A 12306-nucleotide genomic window follows, 5' to 3' on the forward strand; every position below is an offset into this window, starting at 1 on the left:
CAAATTTTGGACTGAAGTGGCGAAAGTAGCAAACCACAGGGACGAAAATGGCTATTAACTCTTATAATTTGGGTTAAAGTGTCAAAACAAGAAAGTTATAAATTATTGTAAATAAATAATTTAAATAATAATATATTAATAATTAATCTCCTCGATAAACGAAATATTTAAATAAATAACCCGAACATCGAACCGAGTCGGATTTTTAATAAAAGTAATATTTCAAAAACCCGAGTTGTTACAAAAAAACACAGTTAATTAGGTTTAGAATATAATATACGCAATTCTATGATAATGCCTTGTATCTTGAAGACAACTTTATGTAAACCTTACTCATATACCATCCATACTTGAGTTTTGGGGTTGTTTTTTATATACCGGCGTTTTGTACATAACGTTGGTATAGCACGAATTTTGAAACATTTGAGCATTTGACCGTTGAAAACAATGGCCACATTAAAAAAAACATTTTTTATCCTATATAATTCATCCACTCTTCAATTCAAACTCATACTTCTCAAACTATATACACAACCAACTCTCTACAAAATCAAACTTATGGATTCTTCCACCATTATATACAACCATTGTTTTGCACCGACCTACAAGCCAATGACGACGCGAAGGAAGAGGCGATTACGAGTACAATTATGCTCTTGATAAATTATATGATTTCTCTTCGTTCTCCTCCACCATTGTTTACAAAAGAGCGTATATTGAACCAGACCGTTTGGCCGCGAACGCTCGTTTGATGGCATATTACTTCGACTAGTCGACGAGATACAAGAACTCGGAGATTTTTAAGCGTCGATTTCGGATGTATAAACGTTTATTGTTGCGCATTGCCGAAGATTTGGAACGCGAGTTTGATTACTTTAAGAAAAAACTAGACGGTCGAGGGATGCTAGGATTCACCGCAATCCAAAAGGTTACTTCGGCTATACGCGTGCTCGCCTACAAAAACACAACCGACATCAATTACGAGTACTTAAAGATGACTGATAAAACATCCCGAGACACCTTGGAGCATTTATGCTACGGTATATTTCAATTTAAAAAAAGATATATATCGCTTGTACTTTATTTTTAAATTAGTTTTAATTAATTATTTTATATAGGAATAATAAAGATGTATGTTGCACGTTATCTAAGAACGTCAAATTGTAACGATCTAGAACGGATTTACGAGAAGCATGCAAGGGTGCATGGGTTACTCGACATAATTGGGAGTATAGATTTTATGCACTAGGAATGAGCTAATTGTCCAACCGCATGACGAGGTCAATACACACAAAGTGATAAAAAAGGACCAACACTCAGTCTTCAAGCGATTGTTTCATACGACCATTGGGTTTGGTCGGCATTCTTTGGTATGGCTGGTTCCACATAAACGTCCTGGAACAGTCGCCTGTGATGGAGGGTTACATCTTCAATACTATTCTCATCGCTTCATTTTGGGCTAACGATAACCACTACCGACACGGTTACCATTTGGGTGATAGGATATACCCGGAGTATGTGATTAGTATTTTGTTAAAAATTCATGTCGTCTATGGTCGTTGGAAAGAATGAAAAGTGTTATGTATATGTGTATCATATTGCATAACATGATCATCGAAAACGACAGGCGAACAGAATGTCCAACTTATATACCGGATGATGATCCACTACCAATGCAAGCAACTTTGGAGCAGAGGCTAGAAAACATGTATTTTGTGCGTTCAAAAGAAATACATAACACTCTTATGGCGGATTTGGTCCAACATGCTTGGATGTTTCGTTGTCTTCCGAGCGAAAATAAAGTCGAGGACGAGGGCAGCAATGAAGACAAAGATGAGTTCGATGATGAAGACGACGGCGACGGTGCTAATGAAGACGAAGACGAGGACGACGAGGGTGCTAATGAAGCCGAATAGTATTTTTTTTATTTTAATGTAATGTTCAATTATTTAATGAAATATTATTTGTTTATTTTAATTAAAAAAAAATAGAAATGCAAAAAAAACTGAGTAATGATTGCTGCGTAGTTATAAGAAAAGTTATAACTACACCATTTTTTTGCAAAATGTTGAAATGTTAACTGGACACCACATTACTTAAAATGCCTTGAGGTAAGACATTATGACTACACATGGTCTTAGTCTTACAAATCAACTGTTTCTTATTACAATTAATAAAAGTTTATGTGCAAACATGACTTATAAAACTTTTTTATATTTTGGTTTAGAGTAAAGTGTCAAAATCGTTCATGAGGTTTGGTCATTTTCGCGACTTTGATCCAAATAGTTTATTTGTGCAACTAGACCATTGAGGCTTCTCATTTATTTCCAATGCAGTCTAAATCGATAACTTCGTTAACTTTCATCGTAATAGAGGAGAGATCACAATGAATTTGAATTAGAGGAGTGCTCCTACGAATAGGTAAACAGTTAGTGAGTTGATAGAATTGTTAGATAAGGTGTGTACTTTCCGATTTAAAAAAGGTGAAGACAAATGGAGATGGGGTGGTGACGAGTTCGATTTGTTTTCAATAGCTTCTTTGAAAAAACTTCTTTATCAAGCGATTCCCCTTCCTTCTTATAGCACTTTGCCACTTTAGAGTGGAATTCTTGGGTCCCTTTAAAGGTGAATGCTTTAGCTTAGCGGTCCTCTCAAGATCGGCTTCCAACGATCGAAAGCTCGATTAAAAGGAGAGTTCTCTTGGCAGCGGGTGAATCAGTTGATCATGTGTTCCCCTCATGTTTCGTTGCATCGATCGCTTGGCAAAATATAAGTATATGGTGTGACATCACTCCTATATTTGCTTTCTATCCATGATATCTTTGGCATACATAAGCAGGTTCCAAGTATTGGACGCAAGAGGAAGAGGGTTCAATCCATTTTTATAATACCGTGTTGATGCATTTAAAAGGCGACGCTTTTCATATCTCGTTGATTCATTATTAACACCAAAAGATTAATGTTGTTTCATATTTTGTTTTAACACACATATACATTTGAATTATTTATTAGATAACCGGTTTGTTTAGTAAACTGATTAAATGGTCGATATGTAAACATATAAAGTGTTTGTCGGCATCATACTATCATGGGTACTTTTTCTTTATCTTTAATGTTAAGAATTAAAGTCTCACTTGAAACAATAATATAGCAGTTAAAAGTTATAGGAGCCTTTCCTTTTAGGAAAAGTAATGAAAATAGCAGAGAGTGTGTACACGTTTACTTTATTATGGATGAGTCAAAATTTTACTTTTGTTACTTTTAACTTTTGAATTCAACCCAATGTTTTTCAAACGTTTAATTACAAGGCTGCTCATAGTGGAGAAATAACCTTAGTGCTGAGGTGGCGCACCTTTAACACCGGTTATACCACGCCGTAATGTTAAGGGGTCAGTGTTAAAGAGTGCATGTTAACACGGAACAAGCATTAAACATGGAAAAAGATATGATATCAAACTAACCAACCGAACCTTTTTTCCCTTTATTTCTTCAACTATCCATAACTAGTTAGTTAAAGCTTGTACCCAAAACACATTAGTTAGCGGGTGAGCTAGTTAAAGCCCCAAACATATATGGTGTTAAAGTGGTGCTTAAGTAACCACTGTTACTTAAACCACAACACACGCCTAGGGGTATCTGTTATGAACAATTCAAAAGAAGTATGAAACCAAGACAATGTAAGCGTGAACAACGTTACAATGGGGCGCTAAAACATTCTTGATGTAGAACTCTTTGCAGCGTGAGCGACAAGTTTGTTTATTTGTTTTTCAAATTATTAGATATATTTAACCCAATCATGTAGAGTCACCTCAAGGCTTCAATCCACCTTCACAATTTACCTCTCCGTAAACTTATAAGCTTAAATGCAAATTAGGTGATTGAAAACAGAGATAACGTGTCTGGAGTTATAGAACAAGGATTATAAAGAGATGAGAAATAGGTTCACGATTATAACTTTCATTATCAAACAAATGAGTATCATTAATGAACACTTTCATTAGAAATATGTCATTGAAAGTCATCGACAATTATTTGTTAGTGAAACTTGAAAGTATGTGTCAATAATGTGGGTCTGGGTGATTTATTTGCCAACACATTACCGAGAGAAATTACTGAACGGTTACTGACAGATTGGACTGCTAACGTATATTCTCCAGGACATGCAAGTTTTTTCTGGTGGACGGCATGCCTTCTACAATTAAAAATAAATTAAAATATATTTATATTTTTTGAAAAAATTATACAAATCGGGAGATCAATACAAAATATAGATATTAATACAAACTTGAAAGTTAATTAAATTTTAATTTTAAAAAAATAATCTCTCATGACGATACATTATGCAAAACATGACCAATTAAGCAAAAATAAATAAAATAAACACCATATCAGGACCTGTTTTTTAATACGAAATCACAATCATAAATATGTTTCAAGTCATTTTCATAAATTTCCCGATTTAGGCAAGAAAATTTTAATATTTAGTCAAAGAAAATGAGTGGCGAGACAACCAACCCGACAAGTTATATTTAGTCAATAAGTTGGACCATGTTTTAAATAAAAACAAAAACAACCCATACAAGTTGACGTAGCCCACTAAGAAAAAAAATATATTCCAAGAGTAAAAATTCAAATCATATAAGGCTATGCGTAGTGAAGGGACTACAAACTGGAGCGTTTTACGCCGTGTGATGCCCAGTCAGCAAAGGATGAATTAATTTGTTTTTGAGGTGTAATGGTGTAGGGGCTACAATAGTTATATATATATATATATATATATATATATATATATATATATATATATATATATGATTAGGTTCATTTTAGAAGTGTCTCTTATTTTGAGAAGTACGATAAATGAATTCCACCAATCACATTTTTTCTTTTATTTTATCATGTATTTAATAACAAGGGTGTTATAGTAAAAGGTCTGTATATTTTCATATTTGGTAGGTCATAATTTATAGAGAAGTTAAAAATTTGTTTTTATATTTTTTAATATAAAGTCAAATCAACCTACATTGAATTCTTGTTTTATTTTATTTTATCAAATTCAATGTTGTCGATTTATCCATATTATTTTTTTATTCTCTCAATTTGAATTCATTCATTTATCCCAATAATAGTTCCATAATTCAATAGCGATGATAAAGTTACACGGAGTACCTAAATGAACCTATATACTACATAAATGAACCTACACATGATAAAAAATTACACATACATGATTCGAAATATCACATTATCACATACGCAATACATATATGAACCTACACAGTACATAAATGAACCTACACATGATAGAAAATTACACACACACAATTCGTAATACCATATACAAAGTACATACGAATTTACAAAGTAATTAGTATATAAATGAACTTACACACGATAAAAAAAATAGACATACAATTAAAATAACACCTACACAATACATTTATGAAACTATATAGTACAAAATAAACTTTTTTTTATTACATTAAACAACAATATATGGATCCTACATGAAAAAAAATATCACAAAGAAAATATTATATTTCATTACTACACACCAATAATGTATATGACACAAAAAAAAGTATTTTTCATTCCTACATAATATTTTATTGATCTTACACAAAATTTTATATCACAAACAAATTACATGTATGTATCCTACACAAACTCTATAGATCATAAACAAAATATTATCTTTCAATTCTAGACACTAATTATGTATCCTACACAAACAACAAGTATGTATCCTACATTAACTGTTATATCATAAATAACATTTATATGTCATACAAAAATTGTTATATCCAACACAAAATGTTATATTTAACACAAATTATTAAACTGAAATAATAAACTATATTGTCTGAAAATTTTAACATATAAAATATATTATCAATAAGAGTGTAAAAGAGTATCAATTATGAAAGCTAGTATGAAAAACACACTAAAAACAAGAAAAAAAAGACTATCATAATAATAGATGAAATAAAAGCAAATTAAATAAATCAAATGAATTGAATTCAGTTAATTATCAATAAATGAAAATTAAAGATTGAAGCTTTTAACAAGGAATTGAGGGAGTTATATTTTTATTTTATTTTAATTGAGTTAAACAAGTTATCACATTACCCTTTTCAATTAAAATAATCTTTATAATGATCTCTTATTAATTGCAAAAATGTCATTTTTGTTAATGACCATTGATTAACAAGATCAATGGTTGAAATCAACTTCTCGCATGAATCATCCCATATATATATATATATATATATATATATATATATATATATATATATATATATATATGCAAGAAATGTAATAAATGAATATGGACCACTAGTTTTGTTTTAAGTTTTAAATGCTTAAAGTTAAATAAAGAAACTATTAATTATTCTTTTTCTTCAATTAATATAACTAATAAACCATAATACTTATTTATTTAATTAATATAACTAATTAAATTATTATAATCAGAAAATATTAAGAACTCATTTCTTTTTATAACTTACTTTTTGTTTCTTGAATTTCTATCCTACACAAGTATAATTTATTCATACATTAAAATTTCTTTCTATCCAAAACTAATTTATTCCAACTCAATATATTAATATCCATCAACGCATACTTACATTATGATGAATAATACAAAAAAAACAATTTTACATGTGTTTGCATTAGATATCAACAAAAAACATGCAACCTACACAAAAGCGTATAATCTACACTTATTCTAAGTATAAGACAACATATAACCTACACACGAAAAACATTTAACCTACACACAAAATTCATCATCAATAAAATACACATGCACACGAAAACATATAACCTACATAAAAAAACATATAACCCACACACGAAAAATTTATTTTACACAAATACAATTTATTCATACATTAATTTCTTTTCAAAATCAATTTCTTCAAATTCAACATATCAATATCCATCAACACGTAGTTACATTGTGATAAATAATACAAAAAACTATCTTACACATGGTTGCATTAAATGTCAATAAAAATATACAACCTACACAAAAACATATAACATACACTTGTTCTAAGAATAATAAAATATATAGCTTACATACGAAAACACATGACCTACGCATGTGTAGGGTATGTGTATCTTTATGTAGTTTGTATAATTGTTGATGTCGAATTACATATGTAAGTTATATGTTTTTTGTATGTTGTACGTTTTTATTGCTCAAAACAAGTGTAAGTTATATAACTTTGTGTAGGTTGTATATTTATTGAACTTAAATACGTTGATATATGCTAATATATTGAGTGGAAATTATTTTTTTAATATAAAGAAATAGTATTATATGAATAAATTGTATTTATGTTGAATAAAATGAAGAATGTATAAATAAAAAATAAAACTAAAGTAGTGTTTTTATCTTTTTAATTATTATAGTTAAATTAGTTAGATATATTAATTAGAGATATTTATTATGGTTATATTAATTGTATTAATTGGAGAGATAGAACATTTATTGTTGTATTTACATTTTTTTTATTTATTTTTAAATATTTAAAACTTATAATAAAACTAGTGGCTCATATTCATTTCTTTCATTTCTTGCAATAATTTGATTTCTTTCTTGAACTTAAATCTATATATATATATATAACACATATTAATAAAATAATAATATTTTTCTTCTTCTTCCGGCGATAAAAACCCACCGCCCCCGCCCCTTTCCGCCCCAATATCGCGCGGGCGGGGGGGGGGGGGGGGGGGGGGTGTTCCTCCATATTGTCACCCAAATCGCCCCCTTTACTCGCCCCACTACGCACTGCCTAAGAACTTAAGCTTTTCCTCTAATAATGTATTATTATTCGGAGACGTTCAAACCAAACTCGAACAAAATAAATGTCGAAAAAACTGTGAAAACCGCATGATAAAGTTGTATCTGTTTTCCTCTATGTAGTTACATAACCGTCTACCACAATCTCAACGTACAAGTGGCTTTGAAAATGGCGCATCCCTATAGTATATACATAGATCATACGTATATTATATATATAATTAATTTTTAGTAGAAAACAGTATAAAAGGTTATCTTAGTACTCTTTAATTACAATGTAAAAAGAAGAGACGGTTATATAATTACATAACTTTCTTATGTATCACATTATAGTACACATAAAATTTTATACAATTATCTTATTTTAGACACGATGCATCCCGAATCTTGTAATAATTTAACATGATTGAATCTCATTCATCATGTGCAACATAAATTTGTGTCTATAACATGTGACCTAGGTCAACCAAATCTTTCAAGTATCACTTGGATAAGCTCTAAGCAATAGCTAATTGCTGCTAAAGGAAGTGACAACGTGATCAATAATTGAAACCAGAAACCAAGGATTTATATATTCAAATATTAATCCACCGTCCAGCCTATCCAACTATTTTCAAAACCATTAAAAAAACAACAATCAGAACCAAAATGCATGTGTGATTGTTAACAGAAATGACTCACTGTAATTGTATATATTAATATTCAGTTTCATGCTTAATATTTGCTTACAAGATGGAAGCAACAGATTTGAACTCAGACAAACAAGTGTGCAATATCTTTTGACGTTTTTTAAGCGACTCGCACTCGTTTTGGAGGGCGTCAATTGCTCCCGGTGCAACAAACATATCCATAAACTTTTCATCATTCACAGCAAATAAATCCAGTCCCAATGCCACCATAAGCCGATCCCGACTGCCACATAAAATAATATTAAAATCACAATCTTTGTAGCATCATTATGTGAAATAGATGAAGACTCATTTTATTTAAAAATTAGAGGTGTTACCATGGAGTTAAAAAGCCAGAATTCAATGCTGATGTCACACTTCGTTGAATCAAGACTTCGCGTATGCGTGCGAAATGTTGTGAAGCTAACGAGCAAATTTCGGTGTATGAAGAGCCTTTATGATGTTTAACTCTTAAATTATCCAACAGTTTGCTGTTAGCCTTAATTCTGGACTGTCGTTTTTTGGGCCCACCTTCGATATAATTCCCATGTTCAGTCTTTATCACACAATCGCCACCGGATGGTTGGTCAGGTGACGGGGTCTCAGGTATAGTCATATAAGCCTCTCGTGTTTCAACAAGTTTACCAGGTGTCATGTCATCATTGCCAGCATTTTTTAGAGATTTCTGTGCTGACAACTCAAATCCATAGGCATTTACACTCTCGTGACATACTTGAGAATACGGGCTTGTAACTGAATCTAAATGATGCCTAACAAGTTGTTTGCATTCTTTTGAAAGATTGTTTATAAAACAGTTGTAAGAATGCCTTAAAGCAGCATGAAAACCTACATATCCATCCATATCCACATGCCTTTTTGCATCTGTCGAGAAACAAACAGTTAATTAACATTTAACAGTGTTATAATATTGTATAGAAGGCCAAAGCCTATTTTAAGTTAAAGAACTTACAGTCAGCAATGCAGAGATGATTATGATTTCTCTCAATGGCTAGATCAAAGAGGTTTTTTAACACGAATGCAAGTCGTTCACAAGCGGTGTCAAGCAACGGTGCAAGCCATGACCTGGCGGCCGACCGTGCAATCTCAGCAGCCGCCTCAGTTATTCCTGTTCCACCACCTCTGCCAGCATGAGCAAGTATTATATTCGCTACCTGTGCAAAATACAAATGCATCCAAATAATGTTAACTATTTATTGATCCAAAGATGAAAAAATGAATATTAGTTTTACCTTTTCTCTTGAAACTGTCGGACATTCAACTGAATATGTAGCACATCTAAACTCATGCATAACTCTTTCAAAAGCAGCACCACCATAAAGGCGTAATGTACTATTTGGCGGTTTGATATCAGTTGCAAGACCGGGCCAGCTTCCAATTCCACTTTCGGATTTCTCTTCTTCTGTTGTTCTTCCCCATTGCTGCGGGTCAGGATCTGCTGCTCCATCTATCAGTGCTCCCTTTTACAAAAAAAAAAGGCACAGTCAAACATAAAGTTGACTGATTTATATATCATATTTAATCAGAAACAGCTCTGTACCAAATGGTTACAGATTGCAGATGCAAACAACATTGATGATCTGCGAAGGTGAGCGACATCTGATGTGGCTTTTATTTTGGTGTCCATTGAGTTTAATTCAGTATTGACTTCACTGCAACGTTGTTCAAGTAATGCTAAAGTTGCAGGTACAGCTTCTTTATATCTTTTTTGGAGTTCTGATTCTAGATAATCTCTAAGAGAATTGAAACCAATTTGGGATTTATATTTTTCTTCATCAAATCCGCCTTTAATAGAGTTTTGTAAATGGTGTAAAACATCAACATCCACTTGGCATATTTGCCTGCGAAATTCATCGTTTGAAACCGTTATTTTGTCTTTTGGTAGGGCCACAAAAAAGGGGTGTGTGTTCTCTCCAAGGTAGCCACTTGCACTTAAATAGTTGTCAACTTCCCTCCTTTCAGTGAATTCCTGAAATATAATTAAATGCTACAGTGACATTTCAGTTATTTAGATATAGTGTATAGAGTGTTGAGTACCTTGAGGCGATTATCAAATTTGGAGACAACAACTACAGTTCTTTTAAGGGTTGGATCAATATTACGAATGACATCAAGCCACAAAGACGAGCACCACTCAACACTACTTTGCTGGAGGAACACAATGATGCGGTGAGGTGGGCTAGCCAACGACTTGACCATAGACAGAATTTCATCCGGTGTGCTATCTGGTTCACCCTTTTTTGCCTGCCAAACAGCAGTTAAAGACTATAACTATCATACACAAACATGAATCTTGATGTTAAAATGACACACTTTTAGTTTGCTTCACCTTGAGTATAAAGCCAGGAGTGTCAATAATAGTGAGATTAGGGCAATAGGCATATTCAGCTCTCATCACAATCGGCTTAGAACAGACTACTGTTTTAGTTTTCCTCAACATTGCATCAGTTCTTGATTTAATGGTGTCTGCAATTTCTGCTGCTAGCATGATAGGACTACCATATTCCTCAGAATCCTCCTCCTGTTCATATGTAGCAAGAAACAAGTACCTTACAATCAGTTCTTGATTTAATGGTGTCTGCAACATTGCATCAGTTCTTGATTTAATGGTGTCTGCAATTTCTCCAATTGTACTAACATGTTTTAAAATTGCAATTTTGCAAGTAAACTTTTTATCCACAATTCAAAAGCTTGATTTCTGTTCTTTTGCAATGTTGCATATTAAATTATATACATCACTCTTGTTTCTCATTAACCTGAACTAGAAACACATTCTCCAACAATAGGAATTAAACAAAAACTAAAATTTATAAACATAAAACAAATCTTTTAATGCATAATTTTCAGTTTTATGCATACACATACACATTTTGGTCGGAAATTTGCTGGAATCTCGTCATACACGCCAACTAAGTCCCGATTATTGCCGGATTTGATCATTATACATTAAAAAGAATCAAGTTCAAACTCTATCATCACTAATATGAACATTAACCATAAACCCTAAGTACAAAATACCTCCACAGATAACACACATACAATTCATAATGATCAACCGCTTGTATCAAAACATCATTTCAAACTCTAATCATCACTAATCTAACATTCAATCTAAATCAATACAATACATGTCCTAAAACTAGGTATGCACTTCAATCATAAGCCCTAACCCTAACTACAAACCAACTCCACAATTAACCGAATATCGTACGCAACATGTCAAAACTGTAACTAACCTGGAACCTACACCGAGGATCAGGAGCGGTAGGATCATGAACCATCTGGAGAATGAGAGGCCTACGTGTCCCCATCTCGACCTCGCGAACATTGAACCAAAAACCGAGAAATGCTTCAAGCAGTGAGCTCTTGCCATCCGACTGGCCTCCGATTGCTACAATTTCAGGAATGGGAAGCTTTTCACCGAACGCAACCACGGCAGCTTGAAGGCGATTATAGGCCTCGAATCGAGCTTTGAAGGAAGCAGATGAGTCGGTGGGTTTACGGTGAGACTGGCGGTGGTTCCTTGATACAGAGGAAGAAGAGGATTTGGTCGGAGTCGCCATTGCAGAGAGCGGGAAGAAGAAGGTTAGTTTGAATTGAACCGTTGAGTTTGGGACTTGATAGCCGTTATAATATATACCGTCGAGGTGTGCAAACTGGGTTTTTTCAGGAACTAGGTTCGGGTATGGTTAACAAAGTTAAGAATCGGATAAGGTAAAAATCGGTCGTGTATGCTCGGGTTTTTGACTGGGTTGTCCGGCTTTTTTCAGGTTTTGGCCAGGTCGGTCCAAGATTTTACCGAGTAGA

General features: G+C 32.7%; 2 protein-coding genes across 2 annotated transcripts; one reads left to right on the forward strand and one right to left on the reverse strand.

The window, feature by feature from the left end:
- The first annotated feature begins 817 nt into the window (after window positions 1-817).
- On the forward strand, window positions 818-1916 carry LOC143558775 (uncharacterized). Its single transcript, XM_077047542.1, has 3 exons — window positions 818-1040; window positions 1119-1209; window positions 1628-1916. Exons 1-3 carry the CDS (start codon window positions 818-820, stop codon window positions 1914-1916), a joined length of 603 nt encoding a protein of 200 aa, XP_076903657.1.
- A 6323-nt stretch (window positions 1917-8239) lies between these two features.
- LOC143558761 (dynamin-related protein 5A-like) lies at window positions 8240-12068 on the reverse strand. The gene is made up of 8 exons (XM_077047532.1): window positions 11736-12068; window positions 10829-11020; window positions 10537-10743; window positions 10040-10468; window positions 9732-9959; window positions 9452-9653; window positions 8820-9363; window positions 8240-8725 (listed from the first exon to the last, which is right to left on the reverse strand). The coding sequence occupies exons 1-8, from the start codon at window positions 12060-12062 to the stop codon at window positions 8539-8541; spliced, it is 2316 nt and encodes a 771-aa protein (XP_076903647.1). The 5' UTR covers window positions 12063-12068; the 3' UTR covers window positions 8240-8538.
- Between the last annotated feature and the right edge of the window lie 238 nt (window positions 12069-12306).

The sequence above is a fragment of the Bidens hawaiensis genome, unplaced genomic scaffold (assembly GCF_021521415.1).
Source record: "Bidens hawaiensis isolate Kalapana, Puna unplaced genomic scaffold, B.hawaiensis_p1.1 tig00019655_1, whole genome shotgun sequence".
Taxonomy (NCBI): domain Eukaryota; kingdom Viridiplantae; phylum Streptophyta; class Magnoliopsida; order Asterales; family Asteraceae; genus Bidens; species Bidens hawaiensis.